The 22,416-nt window shown below is 38.3% G+C and overlaps 1 protein-coding gene across 2 annotated transcripts in view; it reads right to left on the reverse strand.

The window, feature by feature from the left end:
- RNASEH2B (ribonuclease H2 subunit B) overlaps positions 1-22,416 on the reverse strand; it is a 68,948-nt gene that overhangs the window by 41,219 nt on the left and 5,313 nt on the right. For both annotated transcript variants that reach the window (XM_044249672.1, XM_044249671.1), the window contains exons 2-3: positions 2,885-2,956; positions 969-1,076 (exon numbers count right to left, since the gene is read on the reverse strand). In XM_044249672.1, coding sequence (XP_044105607.1) covers positions 969-1,076; positions 2,885-2,956 — 180 coding nt within the window. The remainder of the gene's footprint in view (positions 1-968; positions 1,077-2,884; positions 2,957-22,416) is intronic.

Here is a 22,416-nt window from a genome sequence, read left to right on the forward strand (position 1 = left end):
GCTAAACCCAACTGCAAGTGTATTACGTTAGAAGTTAGAACTCTCATACTTTGCCAAAAAATAAGCATAGCAGCGACAATAAAAGGGAATATATACTTTCTACCTGCCAGACTATATCACAGTCTGCCATTGTATTTTGGCAACTGAAAGCCATTTCAAATATTTTCATGCACATAGGTATATGAAATTTATCACCAGCAATAAACTCTTGTTCTGGAACGTCCTAGAAGAAAGATAAAGTGGCCTTTTTACATTGGCTCTAAGTGGAGACATACATAGTCAACAGAAAGCAGAGGGCTGACAAAGAAATAGAAAATACTCTCAGGAAACAATGAGAACACAGGTAGAGGGAATGTACAATGGCCTCAACTATCGCTGACTCGACCTTCCCCTGACTCCTTGAACCATCAGAACATGCGGAATCCTTTCTCCTTCTGAGTCAACACTGCCCCCAAATTAGAGGAACATTAAAAGAATCAGAACTTTGGTGTTGGGTATGTGTATTGGGGGGGTGAAGGGTGGGGACAGTAGTAATTTTATGACAACACGTTAAAAAAAATCTTTGTTATATTCTATTTCATTTTAGAAGTGCACAGAAGTAAGACGTTAACACCTGAAGATCCTCAAAAGTGTCTAAAAGAAGAACAAAGAGTTCCCAGTCCACACAATGTACGCTCCCGTGTTAGAAAAATGACCTAATTCCCGACCAGGGAGGCATCTGTGTTTTAGGAGACAAAGTGGAGTTACTAGTTTAAATTTGCCTACTATCTAAGATACATAGATACTGATTTAAACTTGTTCAAACTATCTTTCCTTTCCCCCTGATTAAATCCTGCTCTGATGCCAAGGAAGGCCAAAACATGGACCAGACTCCAAACTGGGCAGACAGGCCTGCACTCCAATGCATGAAGGATGGAAAAGCTAGAGTATGTGTTTAGTTAACAGAAATATATACACTCGTCACTTACCTGACTGGACTGATTGATTTATAAACCAAGAATGGTGTTTTTCCTTGAAAACTTTTATTTCAAACAGCTGCTGTTGACACATATTGAACAAGTAAATGGTTCCTTCCCCTGTTAAGACAGATCTGTTTTTTATTTGTAAGTTTTCACACACACACAAAATCAAAAGACTGTCCAATAGTTCTGAGGAATGTTCCTAATATGGACATAAACATACATAGATATATTCTATACAAACGGATTCCAAGGAAAGTTTATAGCTATTATATACAGATGCTTGTTTCTCAGCTCTATAATTCTCACTGAACTTAAACAAGTAAATTAAAAAAAAAAAACAAAAAAACAAAAACGCAATCATTCATCTTAACTGCTACAAAGCCTCTCATTGACTCCTCCATTAGATTGCAAGGGGAAACCAGTTCTTACACTACCCAAGTCTGACGCTTCCGCCAGATGAACTGAGCTGGCATGTGGGTCCTGTCACCAGAGCGCCCAAGATAGACCCCAAGGGCCAGCACTAAGTGAGAAAGGCAAGGGCCCTTTGATGCATGACATTTTTTTCTAAACACAGCACTATCAAGGACCCTGAGTTTGAATCTATGTGGACCACATGTTGGGGGTGTGCCTTTGAGGAAGTTGTACAAACCTTTTTGTGCCTCTGTTTCCATATCTGTAAAATGGAAGCAATAGGGAACGTACCTCACAGGGTTTTGTAAGGATTAGAAAGGCAGAACACATGTAAAGTTCCTAAAATAGTAAATGCTCAGCACATGTTAGCCTTTATTTTTCCACCGTCAAGGTAGTAAATGCAAACATTTGTTCCTCTGTTGTTTACGGACATGTAGATAAAACACAAATTTTACAAGAAGCCTGACTTTTTTGTATACCTTTACTTTCATTAAATGCTTTACAACCTTTATTGCTACCTAAGACTTCTCTAGAAAAAATGTGAAAAAAAATTAGAAAAAAAATTAGAAGTTAAAGATAATAGGAATTTTCAATTCAAATTCAATTCCACTTTGAAGAAAAGGAAACTGGAAGAAGCCAGGACTTTTTGCCTTTTTTGTGGCTTCTATTTATGTCTTTCCATCAACAACAGTAACAAGGCTCTACCCAATAAATTTCTCTTGCTTTTGCTATTTCAATATTGTACCTGCCAGCACAATGTTCTAATTTGCTAAGTATCAGATGTCTACACATAATCTTACAAAATTAATAACAACCCTATGACATAAACCTTGTGAAATAAATTAACAAAAAACCCCCACATAGAGATAAATATCAGAATTACTATATTTTATAGTATGTTTTAATATTTTTGCCTAAAAATTAGGAAACAAAATGCATTGAATATAAAGTTAAAATGAAGTTAGTTGCAATAAAATATGTATCTGTATACAATGCTTTTAATATAAAAAATATAAAAAATTGTTTGAATTGGAACAAATATACCACCTTTTGGTTAGAACAAAATAAGGAAAGTACCACTAAAAATGAAAACACTCAAAATCTTGGCATGTCAACTAAAAACTCTATTTTTTCTTTTTTACTCTGGCTGTTTATTTCACAGCATAAAATGAATATAAGTGGACATTAATATTGGACAACTATTTAAGAAGAATTGGCTTAAGAAAGCTAAAGAAAAACAGTCTGTTTTCAGAGAGAAGCCAAACACACCACTTTCTATCTTGTATGCATTTCTGATGAGTGAATAGTTCTATGGATTTAAATTAAAAGAAGAAATAAACAAAATTTAGGCCAAGCTCGCTGTTGTCACCCAGCAATGCCAACTTACTTTTAAAACCTATTAAGGAAGAACAAACATACAAAGGTAAATAAGTATATACACTTTTTATGCGCAATGTTTAAAAAATACTAGAGTTACTGTAATCGGAAGAGAAGGGGGGAGGAAAGCTTACCTGAACACGGGTTCACCAATTTTACAAATATAAGTCCACTTTTCATCTTCTTTGAAGCATCTTTTAAATATTCTGAAAAGAAATAATGAATTTGTTAAATTAAAAGACATTTGCTTTCTTGCTCACCTTATTTACCTTATTCTCTCTCTCTCTCTTTTTTCCTTCTGTTTGAATGATTTTTCTTTGTAAACTCTCTAACTCCAATTTGGTTGTATCCTCTGTGTCATACTTAAAAAGGCCCTCTCTCCCTCAAGCCTATATGAATCACTTACATTTTCTCCCAACAACGTTGTTATCTTTTTTTTTTTTTTAAGATTTTATTTATTTATTTGACAGACAGAGATCACAAGCAGGCAGAGAGGCAGGCAGAGAGAGAGGAGGAAGCAGGCTCCCTGCTGAGCAGAGAGCCCGATATGGGGCTCGATCCCAGGACGCTGGGATCATGACCCGAACCGAAGGCAGAGACCTAACCCACTGAGCCACCCAGGCACCCCCGTTGTTATCTTTTTAATCTATCTGAAATATAGCTGGGTTTAAGGTATGGAGAGGAGATCCAACTTTTCTTTTTTTCAGTGAATTGTCCGGTTGTACCAACATTATCTTCTGAATAACGCATGCCTGAAATAGCTCCTTTATGCTAAATGTTTAAACTACATTTATAAGTCTGCCTATGGAAATTCTATTTTGGTCTACTAGTCTTTGTCAATATTAGCATTACTACTTTAATATTTTGATTATTATAGCTTTAAAATACATTTTAATATCTACTGAAGTAAGTTCTCTCATTATGTTTCCTCTATAATATTTTACTGTCGAAGTTTTAATGGTGTAGATCAAAACACAAAGACCATGACCATTTGATTTATAACATCTTCCATACATTTTGAATGCACATTCATAGAACGCATTTGGTGACTCTCTCCAAAAGGAACAAAGGGATCTCATAATCCAGCAGATCAACAACCTACCAAAGAGTAAATCAGAGAGCTTTGGGATAAGCAGTGGCACTTCATTGTGTTTATTTTCTGTGCCGCCCCTTCACCCCACTTCAGATCTTCATAAACTTGAATACAGCAAGCATGATTAGAAATCGGCTTACACATAAATGGTTAAAATACAACTTTCTTCTTCAAATAAGAGGAATATTAAATAAGCAAAAGAAAATATAAACCCCAATTTTGAGATTTCCAATCGCAACTAAATGGAATACCAAGAACTTTATTTATCCTCCCACTTAAAACCATCAATGACAACAACAACAACAACAAAACATAGGAAACTATTATATTCACGACACGGGGCATTGAGTCGTACAGCATAGTGATCCCTGAGAGATAGGCGACAATTAAGGTGACCCCTACGAATGCCCCCGCGTATTGCCGTGAGGAGTTTCCACCTGCCCCAGGGGGAGGCTGGCAGACACCCTGCATTGACAAGGTGGGGCTGCAGGTTCACTGGGCGCAGTGCAAGGAGAGAGGTACAGAGAAAGAAAACCCTAGAGCTGTGCAAAGGACACTGCCTGAGTATCGAACCGAGAACTGCAGTACATGCAGGTGATGAAACTACCCAAAGGCTAGGAGATGAGAGGGGAGAGTACCTCACGTTCATGCAGGGCTTGGAACTCCAGACAGACGGGGAAGCCTCTTGATTCCAAGGACATAAAAGGGTCTTGCCTCAGCAGCAGGGAACAAAGAACCCTAGCCTGAATGCAGCTGTGGTACCAAGAAATTAATTTTATTTAAAAAGCAAGACCTAGGGGCACCTGGGTGGCTCACCTTTAACCCACCTGGGTGGGTTAAAGGCTCTGTCTTTGGCTGAGGTCATGATCCCAGAGTCCTGGGATGGAGTCCCACATCGGGCTCTCTGCCTGGCTGGGAGCCTGCTTCTTCCTGTCTCTTGCCTGCCTCTCTGCCTACCTGTAATCTCTGCCTGTCAAATATATAAATACAATCTTAAAAAAAAAAAAAAAAAGCAAGACCTAAAAGGATCAAACTCTTTCTGAGTACCTTCACTGGGCCTCAGAATGAAGCTCAAGATTATATACAAGGAATACAAAAATATTCCTTGGCCGAAAAGATAAAATTCACAATGTCTGGCATCTAAGCAAATATTACTGGGCATTCAAAGAAGCAGAAAAATATGGCCCGAAATGAGAAAAATGAAGAACCTAATTATTGAGAGAGGGGTCCTGATATTAGACACAGATGTTCAAATGAACAGGCAGGAGCATAAGGACAGTATTCCTCATGCACAAAAAATTAAGTAGAGACACACAAGTTTTCTCAAAAGACCCAAGTTGAAATGAAAAATACACTAGATGGGATTAATGGCAGAAGAAAAGATTAATGAACTGAAGACATAGCAATAGAAACTATGTGAAATGAAAACACAGAGAAAAAAGAATGAAAAATAAATAGACATTAGTGAACTGTGGGACAACTTCAAGCATCCTAATACATGTGTCTGAAAGAGAGGATGTGGGAACGGAAAAAATATTTGAAGAAATTATAGCCAAATATTTTCAAATCTGATGAAAACAATAAACCTACACATCCAAGAAGTTCAATAAAGCCAAAACACAGGAAATAGGAATAAACTATATATCACGATCAATACTTCAAAGCCAGTAATAAAGAGACAGATCTTAAAAGCAGACAGAGTTAAAGAAGATATACTATGTACAGAGGAACAAAACTAAGAATCACAGCAAGTTTCTTCATTGGAAACAATGCAAGCCAGAAGACATCTGTAAAGTACTGAAAGAAAACATGATGATCCCAGAGAAATTACCCTTGAAAAAATAAAGGTGATAAATAGACTTTTTCAGACATGCAGGAGCTGAAAGCAATAACCACCAACAGACCCACACTGCCAGGAATGCTAAAGGAAGTCCTGGCAGAAGGAATAGGCTACCAGATGAAAATAAGAATTTAAACAAAGAAACGAGAAGCACTGGTAATGGTGACTACAGGGGTAAATCAATAACAATTTTTTTCTATTACTTAAATCTCTTTAAAGATCACTGACTAGGGCACCAGGGTGACTCAGTGGGTTAAGCCGCTGCCTTCGGCTCAGGTCTTGATCTCAGGGTCATGGGATCAAGTCCCGCATCGGGCTCTCTGCTCAGCAGGGAGCCTGCTTCCCTCTCTCTCTCTCTCTGCCTGCCTTTCTGACTACTTGTGATCTCTCTGTCAAATAAATAAATAAAACATTTTTTTAAAAAAAGATCACTGACTATAAACAAAAAGGCGCCTGGGTGGCTCAGTGGGTTAAGCCACTGCCTTCGGCTCAGGTCATGATCTCAGCGTCCTGGGATCGAGTCCCGCATCGGGCTCTCTGCTCAGCAGGGAGCCTGCTTCCCTCTCTCTCTCTCTCTGCCTGCCTCTCTGTCTACTGGTGATCTCTGTCTGTCAAATAAACAAATAAAATCTTTAAAAAAAAAAATAGCAAGTTAGTGTGGGGTTTACAACATACATATAAATAAAATACATGAGAAGATATCATGAAGGCCAGGACAGGGGAAAGGAAAGCATACTACTGTATGTTTCATCTTACTGTGTGAGTTTCTTCTGCCATCTGTGGAATGGCGTGACATCACCTGAAGGTAGATGGGATTGATATACGTGTGCAATAAACCCCAAAGTGGCCACAAAATTAAGAAAAAATGCTGTCACTAATACGACAATATAGGAAATGAAATAGAACCATAAAAAAATTTCAATCCTAAAAGAAAAAGGCAGAAGGGGAATGAAAGAAGTTAAAAAGGACAGAAGAGACAAACAGAAAACAAACAGCAAAATGACGGACTCAAACCTAACCCTATTAATAAGCACACACAACGTAAATGTCTGTACACCTTAATTCAAAGGCAGAAATTTTCAGACTGGTTAAAAAAGTAAGGTAATTCTCTATGCCTGCATACAGAAACACTTGAAAGGTGCAAGTAGATTAAAAGGAAGAAGATATGCTTTTCATGCTAACACTAGCATGCTTTTCATGCTAAACTAATTAAAAGAAAGATGGAATGGCTCTGTTAATAACAGACTTAGAACATTATAGTAATAAAGAAGGTCATCCCACTGACTGAATGTACTTAGCATCAATGCTTCTAGCTCCATCCATGTTGATGCAAATGGCGATTTCATTTCTTTTTTATGGCTGAGTAATAGTCCATGGTGTATTCACACACCACCTCTTCTATATCCATTCAGCTATTGACGGACACATGGGGTGCTTCCCTATCTTGGCTATTGTAAATGATGCTGCAGTAAACATAGGAGTGCACATATCTCTTCAAGTTAGTGTTTTCATTTCTTTCAGTAAATACCCAGTAGTGGAATTACTGGATCATATGGCAATTCTGGTTTTAATTTTTTTGAGGAGCTCCATACTGTTCCATAGAATTTCACTCCTATTTGGAATTTAAGAAACAAAACATACAAAAAAAAGAAAAAAAGAAACAAACAGTAAAACAGACTCTTGACTGTAGAGGACTGGTCGTTCCCAGAGGGGAAGGTGGTTGGTGGAGGGGGATGGGTGAAACAGGTGAAAGCCATCAAGAGTGCCCTCGTCGTGATGAGCACTGAGTGGTGGACTGTGGAATCACTGGATCATACACCTGAAACTAATATATGAATGTTAGTTAGACAGGAATTAAATAAGTAATTTTTTTTTTTTAAAGGATGTGATTTCCTCTTTTGCTAAAGAGGAAATCATTCTAAATGTTTAAGCTCACAGACACAGAGCTTCAGGATGCACTAGATGAAAGCTCATAGAACCCTGTGCCCCAACTCCAACCCTGGCAACTGCTAATCTGTTCTCCATCTCTACAGTTTCGTGATTTTGAGAATGTTATAGAAATGGACATATACAGATTAAATTTTAGGAGTCTTTTAAGACTTTCCTTTCTGCAACGTATAAAAATGTGAAGGATAAAGTTTAGCACTGTTAAAACTTTTCCACAAAACTAAAACAGGTTGTGGTTTTCCCTCCTTCGCCCTGCTGTTTCTCACTATTTCAGCTTCACTGTCTCTATTATGTCAAGGCATGGAAAAAGCGACCTCTCTCCTTCAGCAATACACCTGTGGTTTTACTTCAGTACTCTAGTAAACCTTTCAGCTTGAACTTGGTGAATCATTATTGATTTTTTTGTTTCCTTTTTTTCAATAGAAAGTTCTAGTTCTAGCGATTCTCGCCAGCTCTCCTTCAGCTTTCTCATTCTTCCAGCGGTTAAAATGATTAAAATTTATAAATACTAAAAGTCTAAAATATATATTCTTAACAATACAAAGGGAAGCAGTGTTTCCATTTTTCTCAGGAAGAGCACTAAATCCAGAGGATTAACTATAGCCTAAAATGTCAAACTGTAAACTTTGGAATTACTAAGTACAAATAAATACTGACATTAATGTGTTCTGCTGCAAATGCCAGGGTTCTCTGAAATACACTTTGAGATGTAATAGTGTAGATAATGCTGAAATGTCTACGTAGTATGGGGAAAAAAACATCTTTTCTCAGTTGTGCCAATACAATAACCTGCAGTTGTATTGAATATTTCAACACAGAATTCCAAGCGAGATGCTATTCTCAGGTTGTTTTACCTCTTTAACAACAGAATGGATCTTAAAATTAATCTCTCCTGCCTACTTCACTCCTTCAGTTTTTAACTATTGATTAGCAAAGCGGACCCGGCCTGTTCCCATGAGGAACTTTTGGATGTTCCCTGGAAGAAACAGATACTGAGTCAACAATCATACAAAGGTAGACTCCAAATGTAACAGCTACTAAGAAGAAGAAATACATGGAATTTGAGACCTTAAGATAGGGGACACAACAAAGAAGAGCAGGTCTGAGAAGGCTTCCTGTACCTCACATTAAGTTCTTTGCTGTGATGGCTAAGAAGTCAAGGGAATTATGCTTTCACTTCACCAGGGAAATATTCAGGAGGCTCCTGGGCCAAACTCAAGCCACAGAAGGGTTTTGTTTGATTTGCACATTTGAAAAAATTTGAATTTAGGTGCCAATATTTGGAAATTGGGTGATTTTTACATAAAGGGCGCCCTTCAAATACGTGCTCCCTAGATATGAAAAAAAAAAAAATCACTAGGCAAAGATTTTGCCTTGTACAATCAAACAGGCAACAACAAACTAACTTTGTCAAACTCCAGCTACCACTTTCTAGTACCCCTTAGTCCTCTGTCCCATCTCGTATACCCATCGCACGGTTGGGGGATTATCAGGTGCCATGTATGATCTCACGAAACCACGTTTTTGTCTGCTAGAATCTATGAACCCATGGCACCAAGTATGGTGCTGAATAAAGAACCATTCACTAATAAACACCACTCTCTTACTGAATCTTTTTTTTTAGTTACCAATCTTTATTTTATATTATTTTATTACCAATTTTCTGTTCCCAGTACTATCCTAAGCACTAAGGATACAGCTGTGAATAAAACAAAGCCCCCTGCTCTCACAGCAAGACTGCATTCATAAGGGCTCTTTATCTGCCCCACCCCCACCCCTCACCCCCATCTTCTTCTCCAGTCCACTTAGTCAGTCTCCATGCTCCACCCTCCCCTCTCTATCAACCAGACTTACAGGACAGGGAATAGGGCCCAGATCTACCAGACCCTGGAGGCCCAGGGTGCAGAACATAAAATTCATTCCACAAATGTGATTTATATTTATATTTATAATTTAAATTTATATTTTATTTATATTTATTTGTATTTATTTTATTTTATAAATTTAAATTTATAATTTAAATTATAAAATTTAAAATTTGCTAGGAGCCACATTAAAAATAGGTAAAATAAGTATCAATAATATATTTTACTTAACCCAATAGGCATTTTCATTTCAACATGTAAAGAAAATTTCATATGAAATGTGTTAGCATGATGGTACCTGTGGAGTTTTTATAGATTCCCTCTATCAGATTGAGAAAGTTCCCTATTCCTAATTTTTGGACTGTGTTTTAGGATGAAATAGTGCCATAATTTCTCAAACGTTACTTCTGTGGCTGTTAAGATGGTTATGTGGTTTGGGGCTTTTATTTTATTACAACGGTGTATTATATTGATTGATTTTAGTATGTTGAATCAACATTGCATTCCTAGGATAAATCTCACTTGGTCATAGTGTATAATGCTTTTTACATACTTCTGGATTTGGTTTGTTAGTTGTTGAGGTCTTTTGCATCTATGCTCATAAGGGATATTGATCTGTATTTTTCCTATGCCTTTGTCTAGGGTTGGTATGAAAGCAATATTGGCCTTGTAGAATTAGTTGGGAAATGTTCTCTCTCTTTACTTTTTTGGGGAAAACTTTGTAAAGGATTCATATTAATATGCTCAATGTTTAGTGGAACATACCAGTGAAACTATGTAAAGATTGGGCTTTTTTTTGCCCCTGTGGGAAACTTTTAATTTAACTTAATTTCTTTACTTGCTATAGGTCCATTCAGATTGTCTATTTCCTCCTGAGTTGGTTTTGGTAATTTATGCCATACTAGAGCTTTGTCCATTTCATCTAAGCTATCTATTTCTTTGGCATACAGTTGTTTGTAGTGTCCCCGATGATGCTTTTTAATTTCTGTAAGGTCAGTAGTGATGCCCCCTCTTTCATTCCTGATTTTAGTAATTCGAAACTTCTTTTTTTCCTTAGTCATTTTAATGAAAGATTTGGTAATTTTGTTGATGTTTTCAAAAGGACCAACTTTGGTTTCATTGATTTTTCTCTCTGTTGTTTTTCTATTCTCTACTTTCTTTATTTCTACTCTAATCTTCATTCCCTTCCTTTCTATTTGCTTTGGGTTTGATTTGTTTTCCTTTTTCTAGTTTCTTAAACTGGAAATTTGGGTTATTTGAGACCTTTCTCCTTTAGGCATCTGCAACTACATATTTTGCTCTGAACACTGACTTACTTGCATCCTTTATGTTTTTTATAGATTTTGTGTCATTTTCACTCATTGCATTCACTTTGATCCACTGGTTATTTTAAGAATGTGTCATTTAATTTCCACATTTGTGAATTCCCCAAATTTCCTTCTGTTATTGCTTTCTATTTTCATTTCAGTGTTTTTGGAGAGCATATATTGTATAATTTCAATCCTTTTAAATGTAGTGAGGTTTGTTATGGCCTCTGATTTTTTTTTTCTAGAGAATGTTTCATGTTCACTTAGGGAGAGTATGTATCCCATTGTTGAGTGGAGTGTTCTACAGATGTCTCTTAAGTCTAGTCATTGTATAGTGTTGCTCAAGTCTTCTGTTTCCTTGATGATCTTCCTCTGAGTTGTTTTAGCCAATTGGAAAAGGGTTATGTAAATCTCCTCCTACTATTATTAAATTGCGTATATTTACCTTCAATTCTGTCAGGTTTTGGTTCATATGTTTTGGGGCTCTGTCTTTAGGTGTATATATGATTATTAGATCTTCCTAATACACTAACACTGTTATCATTAAAAAATAACCCTTTTTGTGTCCAGCCAACAATTTTTGTCTTAAAGTCTATTTTATAAGATATTAGTATAGCCATTCCAACTCTCCTTTGGTTACTTGGTTACTGTTTGCATGGTGTATCTTTTCCATCTGTTTATTTTCAACCTATTTGTGTCTTTTAATTTAAAGTGTGCATCTTTTAAATAACATACAGGAGGGTCATGCCCCTACACACACACACACACACACACACATTGTGCCAATCTCTGCCTTTTAATAGGAAAGTTTAATGCATTTACCTTTAATATGATTACAGATAGGTAGGATTTACATCTGCCACTAACTTTATTTTCTATATGCCATATGGTTTGTTCCTCTATTACTGCCTTCTATCATGCTTTACAGATTTTTTCTAGTGCATTGTTTTAATTCTCTTTTCATTTCTTTTACTGTATTTTGGGGGAGTTATTTTCTCAGTCATTGTCTTGAGAATTATACTTAGTAACTTAACTTACAATAATGTAATTCAGATTAATATTAACTTGAAAACTTCAATAGTAAACCAGAAACTTTCCTGCAATACATTCCTTTTCCTCCCCCTCCTTTGCACTAGTATTCTGTGCCATAAACATACATATATACACAGGCATATAAATACACACACAAATTATATCTTTATATAAGCCCATTAACCATTTTATATCTTTTGTCTTATGAAGTTGTATTTTTTAAAAAATTTTAAAAGACATTTATTTATTTTAGAGAGAGAGAGAGCGAGAACATGAATGGGAGGGACAGAAGGGAGGGGAGAGAATCTCAAGCCGACTCCAGACTGAGCCCAGAATTTGACACAGAACTTGATCTCACAACAATGAGATTGTGACCTGAGCCAAAACCAAGAGTCTGACGCTCAAATGACTGTCACCCAGGTGCCCCTGAAGTTGTATTTTAAATTAGATAGAAAAGAATCACAAACAAAAATACCATTGTACTGTCTTTTATAGTTCACTATGTATTATCTTTACCAGTGCTCTGAATATCTCGTGTGGATTCAAGTTACCATCTAGTTTCTTTTCCTTTCAGTATGAAGGACTCCCTTCATGATTTTTGAGAGTCAAGTTTGCTAGTGATGAATTCCCTCCGTTCTTCTGTATCTGAGAATGCCTTAGTTTCTCCCTCAGTGGTTTTTTTTTTTTTTTTTTTTAAGATTTTATTTATTTATTTGAGCGAGACTGAGGGAGAGAGAGAGAAGAGCAAGCACGAGTCAGGGGAGAGACAGAGGGAAAGGGAGAAGCAGACTCCCCCTGAGCAGGGAGCCCAATGCTGGGCTCAATCCTGGGACTCCAGGATCATGACCTGAACCAAAGGCAGATGCTTAACCGACCAAGCCACCCAAGTGGCCCTCTCCCTCAGTTTTGAAAGACAGTTTTGCCAGATATAGAGTTCTTGGTTCAGTATCTTTTTCTTTCAGTATCTTGAATATGCCCTCCAATTAACTTCTGGCCTCTATGATTTCTAATGAGAAGTCAGCAGTTTATTTTATTGAGGATCTCTGTACTTGATAAGTCATATTATCTTGCTACTTTCAAGATTCTCTCTTTGTCTTTATCATTTGACAGTTTGACTATGTGTGTGTAGGTATGGATCTCTTTCAGTTTATCCTACTTGGAGTTTATTGAGGTTCTTGAATATGTAATGTTTTTCATCAAATTTGGGAGGTGTTTGTCCAATCTTCAAATATTCTTTTTGCTCCTTTTCCTCTCTCTTCTCCTTCTGGACCTCCCCCATACATATGTTGGTGTGCCTGGTGGTGTACCACAGGTATATGACATTATGTTCTATTTTCTTACTGCTTTTTTCTTTCTGTTCCTCAGGCCAGCTAATCTTAATTGACCTGTCTTCAAGTTTGCTGTTTCTCTTCTCTGCCAGTCCAAATATGCTATTGAGCCTGCTAATGAATTTTTATTGTACTTTTCAACTCCAGAATTTATATATAGTTTATAAATTTCTATTTCTCTTTATTGATATACTTTATTTTGTAAGGTTTCATTATCATACTTCCCATTAATTTTTAAGACATATTTTGCTTAGTTCTTTAACTATATTTATAATAGCTGATTAAAATCTTTGCAGAGTAAGTCCAACAACTTGGCCCCCTCAGGGACAGGTTTTATTTACTACTTTTTTTTCTCCTGTGTATAAACCTACCTTCCTTTTTCTTCAGGTGTCCCACACCTTAAAAACAAACAAACAAACAAACAAAAAAACACTAGACATATTAGAAATGTAATAATTAATGTGACAGTTCTGGAAATCAGACTCCTCTACCCCAACTTTCCAAGATTTACTGTTGTTGCTGTTTTTTTGTCATCATTGCAGTTGTTGCTATTTGTTTAGTGACCTTCCTGGACTAATCCTATAATGTCTGTATTCTCTGTAACCACTGATGCCTCAGTTAGTTTACTGAATAGCTAACGATTAGTCTGAGGTTTGTTAAATGTTTTGAACAAATCAGCCTCCCAATATTTGCTGAGAAATTCTGCATGTGTTTTGGGATACGCCTGCAACACTCAACTAATTTAAACTTCTGTCTTAGCTTTTATTAACTGCTTGCCTAGGACCTCAACGTCAGTCAGAGGTGAGAGATTAGGGCCTTGTCAGGTCTTTCCTGGGCATGCACACAGTCCTGAATATGTGCTCAGTCTTTTAATTTCTTAGGACTATGTCAGAGCTTCTAAAAGTCCCTTAGGGAGATACCTTATCCTCATGTCTCACTTTTAAGTTTTTGACGAGGTCCTTATTTGCCCAACTGCTATTGCCCCCTCAGCAGTTGATCTATTAAACAATTGCCACTGATCATTTTTGACAAATGCCCTGAGGACAAGATATTTCCTGCAGAGCAAGTTCTAAGCTCCAATCAAGCTTTTCCAGGGAAATGCAAGACAGGTCAAACAGGGACAATGCTCTGGGAATGGGACTTCTTAAGAAGCTCCAAATGAGGCCTGTCCAGCCCAATGGTTGCAATGCTGCTGATTTTTACAAGCACCATGTTTTCAAGACTGCTATTTTTCAAGGTTACTGTAGACCTGAAGAGAGGGATATGTGAGCAGTTCAAGTTACAATGCCACAAAGACTGCTTAATGAGGTTCAGCAGTTTTTCCTGAATAAACACTTCTCAGACTGTTGGAAGACTTTGGCTAATTTCAAGAGTTTTGAAAAAGTTGACTTTGGCCATCTTGCCAATGTTTTCATTGCTTTTATGGAGGATTTACCCCCACTGGATTTTGATGGCTTAGCATAAGTAAAGAACTTATATTGCTGTAAGACTTCGGATAAATTCTTTAATCTATACCTGGCCTTAGGCACACAAAATTACTTGTGACTATAAATTAAAGGCTCTATGAAAGTTAAGGGTTTTTGCTGTTGTTGTTGTTGTGTTTTTATTTTTTTTAATTTTCATTTAAATCTGGAAAATCCTGTATCATCCCATGGACCAATTTCTCATCCAAAGGCTTAGAAGCTCCATCTTTTTTCTAACTTTTACCTACATCTAGCATAGCTAAAGGATAGCTAAATTAATTAAGGAAGAAAAAAAATCTGTTTTTAGAATAATGGGAAGGAATCTGAAGCATAATCTATTAACCTAGTTTTAATTGAGGCCTATTTCTTTGATAATGTCTGCATAGAAAAAGCACAAGATCTGGAGACAGAGAAGTCCACAATCGAATCACAGCTCCCCTTCTTCTCAGCAGTATGAGCTTGGGCGTGATACTCAGACTCTGTTGCCTCATTTATAAAATGTGCATAATAATTATTATTTTATAGGTTTTTCTTAAGCTTAAATATATGTGAAAGTGCTTAGAATACGTAATAAGCACTCAGTTGAAAACCAGTTTTCTTTCTCTCAATAATATGGAAACATTAAGAATATGTAGGGAGGGGCACCTGGGTGGCTCAGTGGGTTAAAGCCTCGGCTTTCGGTTCAGGTCATGATCCCAGATCCTGGGATGGAGCCCCGCATCGGGCTCTCTGCTCAGCTCTCTCTCTCTCTCTCTCATTCTCTGCCTACTTGTAATCTCTGGCTGTCAAATACATAATAAAAATCTTAAAAATATATATATATGTAGGGAATAATAAGATCAAAGTATAAAAGCTGAAGAAATTCTAAGCACAAAATTATCTAAGGGCCTAACAATTAGCTTTCCAAGAAGAGATTACATTAGGACCGGGATATTTTTTTTTTTTTAAGAACCCCAAATATAATGCATTTTACATGTGAAAATTAAGATTGTATATAGTAAAATACCCAGTTTTTGGCACATGTGACATGCTCAACAAATGTTACATGAATGTGTTCTTTGATTTTAGAAAAAGCTCAGTAAGAAAGGGTAAAACAAGTTTTGATACTTAACAAGCTAAACTTCATTTATCTAGAAAATTGACTTATATGAAACACCTTCTTCTAAAACTATGCTGAATAAAGACTTCAAATTATATTTTTTTTAAAGAGTAGGCTTTACATTTTCTTTCTTTCTTCTTCTTCTTTTTTTTTTTTCTTTAACTGTTTTCTCTTACAGAAGAGAAGATATAAGCCATGCTGGCCAAAAGAGTGTTTTCACAAAAATAAAAGAATTCAGACCAATCAGAAGCGGGTACTCAGTCTTTTCAGTCATTTCGGACTCAGAAATATCTTAAACTTCCCAATAGTCTCTAGCCCTGCCGGTCTAGCTTCTTACACCTAACCAATCCATAGCAGTTTTCTTGTGGTCTTTGTGTTTTCTATAAAAGTCCAATTTTACATCCCACTGGTCACCATTAACTCTAGCAGCAAATCTTCCATCTGTTTACCATCCTGATCTAAGTACCTCAACAGAAAGGAAAGTCTGATTGCTTCTTTCCTGACATTTGAACTTTAAAGAAAACATACCAGTGATAAAGAGACAACTGTGTCCAATGAATGTAAAACAACGAATAGTGGCTAATATGTATTGGGCATTTACTACACACTGGGCAATGTCCTTGATATAAGTTACATAATATTATCCTTATAACAGCTCTATGAAGTAGGTACTATTTGGGATTCCCACTTTCTTGCATGAGAAAGTTTTCCAAAGTTAAGGAACCAGGTCGCAGAGCTATTTAACCATATGTAGAGCCAAGAATAAACTCAGGCAACCAACAGTTTAAACTATGATACTTCAGAGAAACTCTTAATCTCCCACCTCATCCGTCTCAACTCAAAAAACAGAAGCTGCAGCTCTGAAGCACAAGGACTAGCTCATACAACTGTTCTCTCACAACACAGATGTCCCAGACTCCTCCGTCTCTTTTTGTGTCCTGCCCGGCCTTGAGGACCAAAAAGTCATCCAGTCAGCTGCCCCCACTTTAGTGCGGCCAGAATCCCACACTGCCAGAGATGCATGCAGCAGAAGGAAAATGGGAAAGGGAGAAAGAGAAAAGGGTTGGATCAAAAGAGACATAAATAAAGGAGAGAAATGTGTTGAGGGACACAAGAAACCTCAAGTGATAACCAGATAGAGTCAAGCTTGGCCAAATGCGAGAAAGGGAAACTGATCTTCCTGTTAGAGAATGCAATATCCCATACATTGCCACATACACCCCCGAGATTTCTGTGATAACCTGAGTACACTGCGTGGATCAAGGCATGGACTTAACCATTCTGTGACACCGGCAAGTTAGTCAGGAGCTCTTGTAGAAGGCAAAAGAGAACATTATTTTTCATCTTCAGACTACATGGTATGGGTTGTACAGCTGATATGAAGTTAGTTATCAACCAGTGCTTAAACTTGGCAGGTCTTTCTTATCCCTCTCTTGGTTAAGACAAGTTTCTCCGTATCGTTTAAAGTTCAAAGACAGGAGACAGGAGGGAAAGTCCCCTTTTTGCCAAGTGTTCTTATGACTTGGAAGCAATGGACATTTGTTCATGGCCCTGTCTGATTTCTGGCACACAGCAGATAAGCTCTGAGAAACACACACCCACTGTTACATGGAAAAGAAAGAACAGACATCAAAGCATCACTTACTTTATTTTTAGATACCATATCAAGGGTATTCCATTTTCTTAAGAAGGTCCAATAGGGGAAAAAAAAAGATGAGAACATCACTCTCATGCTCATGCAATGCAGTGATCTAAATAGGTTCCAGTTCATTTTCTGTAGTCATCGGCCATTAGAACACATTCAAGCCCCTTGGTTCCGTCTGTTCCATTGCCAGGGATAGCTCCTTGGAAACATTTGGTTAGGACACAAATACAATGCATGCAAGACAAGTCAGCATAATTTTCAAGTCACTTGCTACTTCCAGGAATGCTAATTTCAGCATTAACTCTATGCTTCCCTTCCCAAGATGTTACCACTGTCATCAAAGAGATCTGGGTCACGTTCCTGGCTTTGAAGCTTTCAGCTTCCTTGAACACCACAGGAGGCAAACCAAGAAAGATAGAGAGAGGCATGCACCAGAGAAATAATTTTCAAGTTATGGGTTCCTCTAAGAGTATCTTTTTAATTTTGAAGCTTTGAAGAAAGAAGAAAAAAATAAAAAATGAAAACTGGCCTTCACCAAAACCAGAGAAGATAAAATCTCCATTTTCTCGGGGCTGCCTCTACCCATAGCCATGTTTTTGGGATTGGTCTCTGTGCTAAAAAAGAAACTGATGAAAAAAATTTAGGTGTGCAGTCAATTCAGAGCCACAGAGACCAACAATACATCAAGACGGAGCTCTCAAAATATCTAGGAAGCAGGAAAATTCTGGAGGGGTTGAAAGGACAGACCTGACTGGGATGTCCAACCATAACCAGGCTGGCTCCAGAATAGGAGTTGTGCTTGGTCCTTGGTCATCAACCTGACAAGAGAGGGAACCCCAGCCCTTTCTGATCCTCCCAGCTCTCCTACCCTGGTGAGGTAGCGCCATTCAGTCAGCAGAGTGGCCTCTGGCACACGGCAGGGGTCCCAGAGGACCAGGGAGCACCTGGAATCTCAGCCATTTCATTCCTGTTGAGTGTTGGTCAGATGATCTGACTTCTCGAAGTCTTGTAAAATGGTGGTAATAAAGCTTGCTTTGACTACTTCCCAAGGCCATGGAGATGGTCAGCTTCAGTAACATACATCGAAGTATAGTGCGAAGGGATAGGGGCTAGAAGATACAGACCCTAGAAGATGGGCTTCCTTAAAATTATATAAACCCTGGGTTAAAGAAGGAGCTGCCCCACCTCCCTGCCACCCAGTCAAAGAGACCACTAGTACCTGAGAAGCTGCGCATGCTCGGCTGAGACAAGCCCTGCCCGCTGGTGGGTACGGGCCACAGCTGGCTTTGTGCTACTGAGCCTCGCCTTTCCTTCTTCTGGAGAAGTGCTCCTTACCCTCAGGTATCCTCCGTCCTCCCAGTCCCACCTGGTGCTGTAGTAGAGCTGGCCCTCAAGGCTACACCTAATAGGGGGTGAGGCTGTGCTTGCATGAGAGCTCAGAGGGGCCAGTCAGAAGGTTGTCTTGAAAATAGAAACAAGAGAAGAGGGGCAGCTTCTCCCAGCAGACACCAGGAGATCTGAGGCTGGTGCAATGTGCAGCCTGTTTTCCACGAAGTGGAGGAAGCTGGTTTGAGAAGAGGAAGTGAACTCTCAAGAGAGGCAGACACTCTGGACCTCCTGGTGCTGCGAGCCGTGTTTCCAGTGTTCTCAGACTCTCCGCCCTGCCCCTGCCCCTGACACCCAGCTGGCCCTTCCTAGGAAGAGATGACCCAGCTAGGAAACTCCTAAAGGAATACAGGCCAGGTTTTGTAACACAAGTCAGATAGACTGACTCGACGTGAAGCAAACAGTAATTTCCATACCAAGGCAGACTGACTCGTGGTCCATTCAAACTGTCATCCTATTTATGGCAAGCGCCCCAATGGATGTTTGCAGGAGGTCATGGCTGTCCTAAAAAATCAACCTCGAATGGCTGTTAAGAAATCCCAACATGCCATTGTGTCCGCTAGGGTTCTTTGAATTTATGCTCACCTTCTGGCATCCATTTGTATTTTCAGTCTTTACCCATTCTTAAAGATAATCCATCCAAAATATGTACGCTGTGAAGTAGTACTTATTTGGTATATTTGTTACAATAGAAATAAATGTAGAAAGAGTAAATAGTGAAATACGGGTAAAAATAGAAAAATGAGAAAAAAATTAAGAACACTAACTTCATACTGGGATACTCACGGGATAAAAAGAGTGGAAATAAATATTTCCAAAATTGGTATTTCCCAGTGGCAAGATGACAGATAATTTTCTTCTTTATGTTTTTGTGTCTTACTAAAAGGTATATATTAGTATTCTAATAAAAGAAGTTACTGGGCGCCTGGGTGGCTCATTTGGTTAAGCAACTGCTTTCGGTTTGGGTCATGATCCTGGAGACGCAGGATCGAGTCCTGCTTCGAGCTTCCTACTCAGCGGGCAGTCTGCTTCTCCCTCTCACCCTCCCCCCTCTCATTCTCTCTCTTGCAAATAGATAAATAAATAAAATCTTTAAAAATTAAGAAAATAAGAAGTTACTAAAAAATATTGGGAGAAAAATGTCTAAATAAAGATTTAAGATTTTATTTATTTATTTATTTGACAAAAGAGAGAGAGAGAGGTGTCACAAGTAGGCAGAGAGAGAGAGGGCGAAGCAGGCTCCCCGCCGAGCAGGGAGCCCGATGCGGGGCTCGATCCCAGGACCCCGGGATCACAACCCAAGCTGACCCAGGTGCCCCTCTAAATGAAGATTTTAAGTGCTCGAAATTGAGCAATGGATACTGCAGAGCCTCAACAAATGTCTTGGGCTCCTGCAGGAAATCAGCTCTGGCTACAGACTTTGGCCAACTCGGATCCTAACTGTTCTAGGGGCAGATAATAAAACAGTCCTCAGAACATATAGATCTGACTCTTTCGGTACACAGCCCATTCCACTTTAGCAACAGTCATACCTGGAAAGTAAAGTTATCTTTTAAAGGTATTTAAAAGGCACATACAAAGGACTTCTGAAAAAAAAGGCTGGAAGTCCTAAGTGGCATGCTCTGCTTCCAGAGACACTGGGCAAGGGTGGGCTCTGAAGCTTAAGGCCAAGGCACCCAGCACTCAGAAGCCCATGGTGGTGATGCAGGACGTATACACCTGGATTCTCTCCAGCCGCTGGCATGTACTGGGGGTTCAATACATCTTTATATGAAAATGATAGTGAACTGGGGCATCTGGGTGGCTCAGTTGATTAAGTGTCCAACTCTTGATTTCAGCTTAGGTCATGATCTCAGGGTCATGGGTTTAAGCCTGCTCCACACACCCCCCAAAAGATAGTGAATTGAATAATCATGATGAAATGCATAGATAGGTCAAGGAGGTACCACTAGCTTGCACACTAACAGCGGGGAGGCTCAGAGGGAAGATGTCTTAGAAGAGCCATGGGCTGACTTTAAAGGATAAGGAGGCATTTGCCAGGCAGAGAATGTGGAGAGGAGCAGCCAGAAGTCTAGGCAGACCCAAAGTCACTGGGCATTCAAAGAAAGAGACATTGTATAATCCCAATATCCCTCAGTATTTTAGTGAGTGCTACAGTGATTAGTAGTATGAGTACATAGTGAAATAAAAGGCAGAAACAGAAAAATGAGAAAAATTTAAGAATACTGGAATTCATTTTGTGATCCATACAATAGCTTAGCTTTGTGGAAACTAAAGTCGAACTGAGCCTTGAAGAAAGGCTAGAATTTGGATAGAAGTGGAAAAGGAGGACAAAGGGCAGTGTAACAAAGACTAGAGGAAAAAAATGGAATGTGAGACATTTTTCCTTTCAGTGAATGTTTATTCAATGCTTACTCTGTCCCAAGTCTGGGGCTAAGAGCTTGGGGTGCAAGGGAGAGCTTTGGAGGCTGGGACTGTGCTCCCCACTGTAAAGAAGAAGAAATGGAGACTTTACAAATAGGATACAATTTGTCGGAGGACATGGAGCCAAGAAAAAGCACAAGCCCAGTTTTAGCTGTGTTTTAATATAACATGTTAGAAAATACTGATGAGTTGTTTGTTATCATGGTAAAAGCTTAGAGGATATGGGGGAAATCCATGCAGCTCCTTTTCTGCTATTCAAATTAAACATTGTGTTTTATTTAGGTAAATACCCAGTACTAGAATTACTGGTAGTCCTATGGTAGTCCTACTTTAAATTTTTGGAGGAACCCCCCATCCTGTTTTCCACAGGGGCTGCATCACCTTAAAGGCATTCCCACCAACAGTACACGGGGGTTCCTTTTTCTCCACCTCCTCACCAACACTTATTATTTCCTCTTTTTGATTCTAGCCATTCTGAAAAGGTAAGGGGATATCTCATGGTGGTTTTGCTTTGCATTTCCCTGATGATGAGTGATGTTGAGCACCTTTTCATGTATCTTTTGGCCACCTGGATGTCTTCTCTGGAAAAGTGTCTATTCAGGTCTTCTGCCCATTTTTTGATCAAATTATTTGAGGTTTATTTTATGTTGAGTTATATAAGTTCTTTATATATTTTGGAAATTAACCCCTTATTGGATATAATGTTTGTAAATATATTCTCCTATTCAGTAGGTTGCTTTTTTGTTTGATGGGCTTCCTTCACTATGCAGAAGCTTTTTACTTTGAGGCAGTCAAAATTTTTTAAAAAAGCTTTTTATTTTGATTTGCTTTTGTTTTCCTTACCATAGGAGACATATCTAGAAAAATGTTGTTATGACTATCCCTATGTTTATTGCAGCATTATGTACAATAGCCAAGATATGGAATCCAAGTGTCTATCAGTAGATGAATGTATAAAGAGGAAGCTGGTATCTCAACACACACACACACACACACACACACACAACTGAATATTACTCAGCCATAAAAAGGAGAAGATTTTGCTATGGATGGACTTAGAGTGTTTTATACTAAATGAAATAAGTCAGACAGAGAAAAATACTATGGTTTCACTTATATGTGGAATATAAAAACAAAACAAAATAAACAAAAAGCAGAAACAGACCTATAAATACAGAGAACAAACTGATGGTCACCACAAGAGGGGAGAAGGGCAAAATGCGTGAAGGGGAGAGGG

The sequence above is a fragment of the Neovison vison genome, chromosome 5 (assembly GCF_020171115.1).
Source record: "Neovison vison isolate M4711 chromosome 5, ASM_NN_V1, whole genome shotgun sequence".
Taxonomy (NCBI): domain Eukaryota; kingdom Metazoa; phylum Chordata; class Mammalia; order Carnivora; family Mustelidae; genus Neogale; species Neogale vison.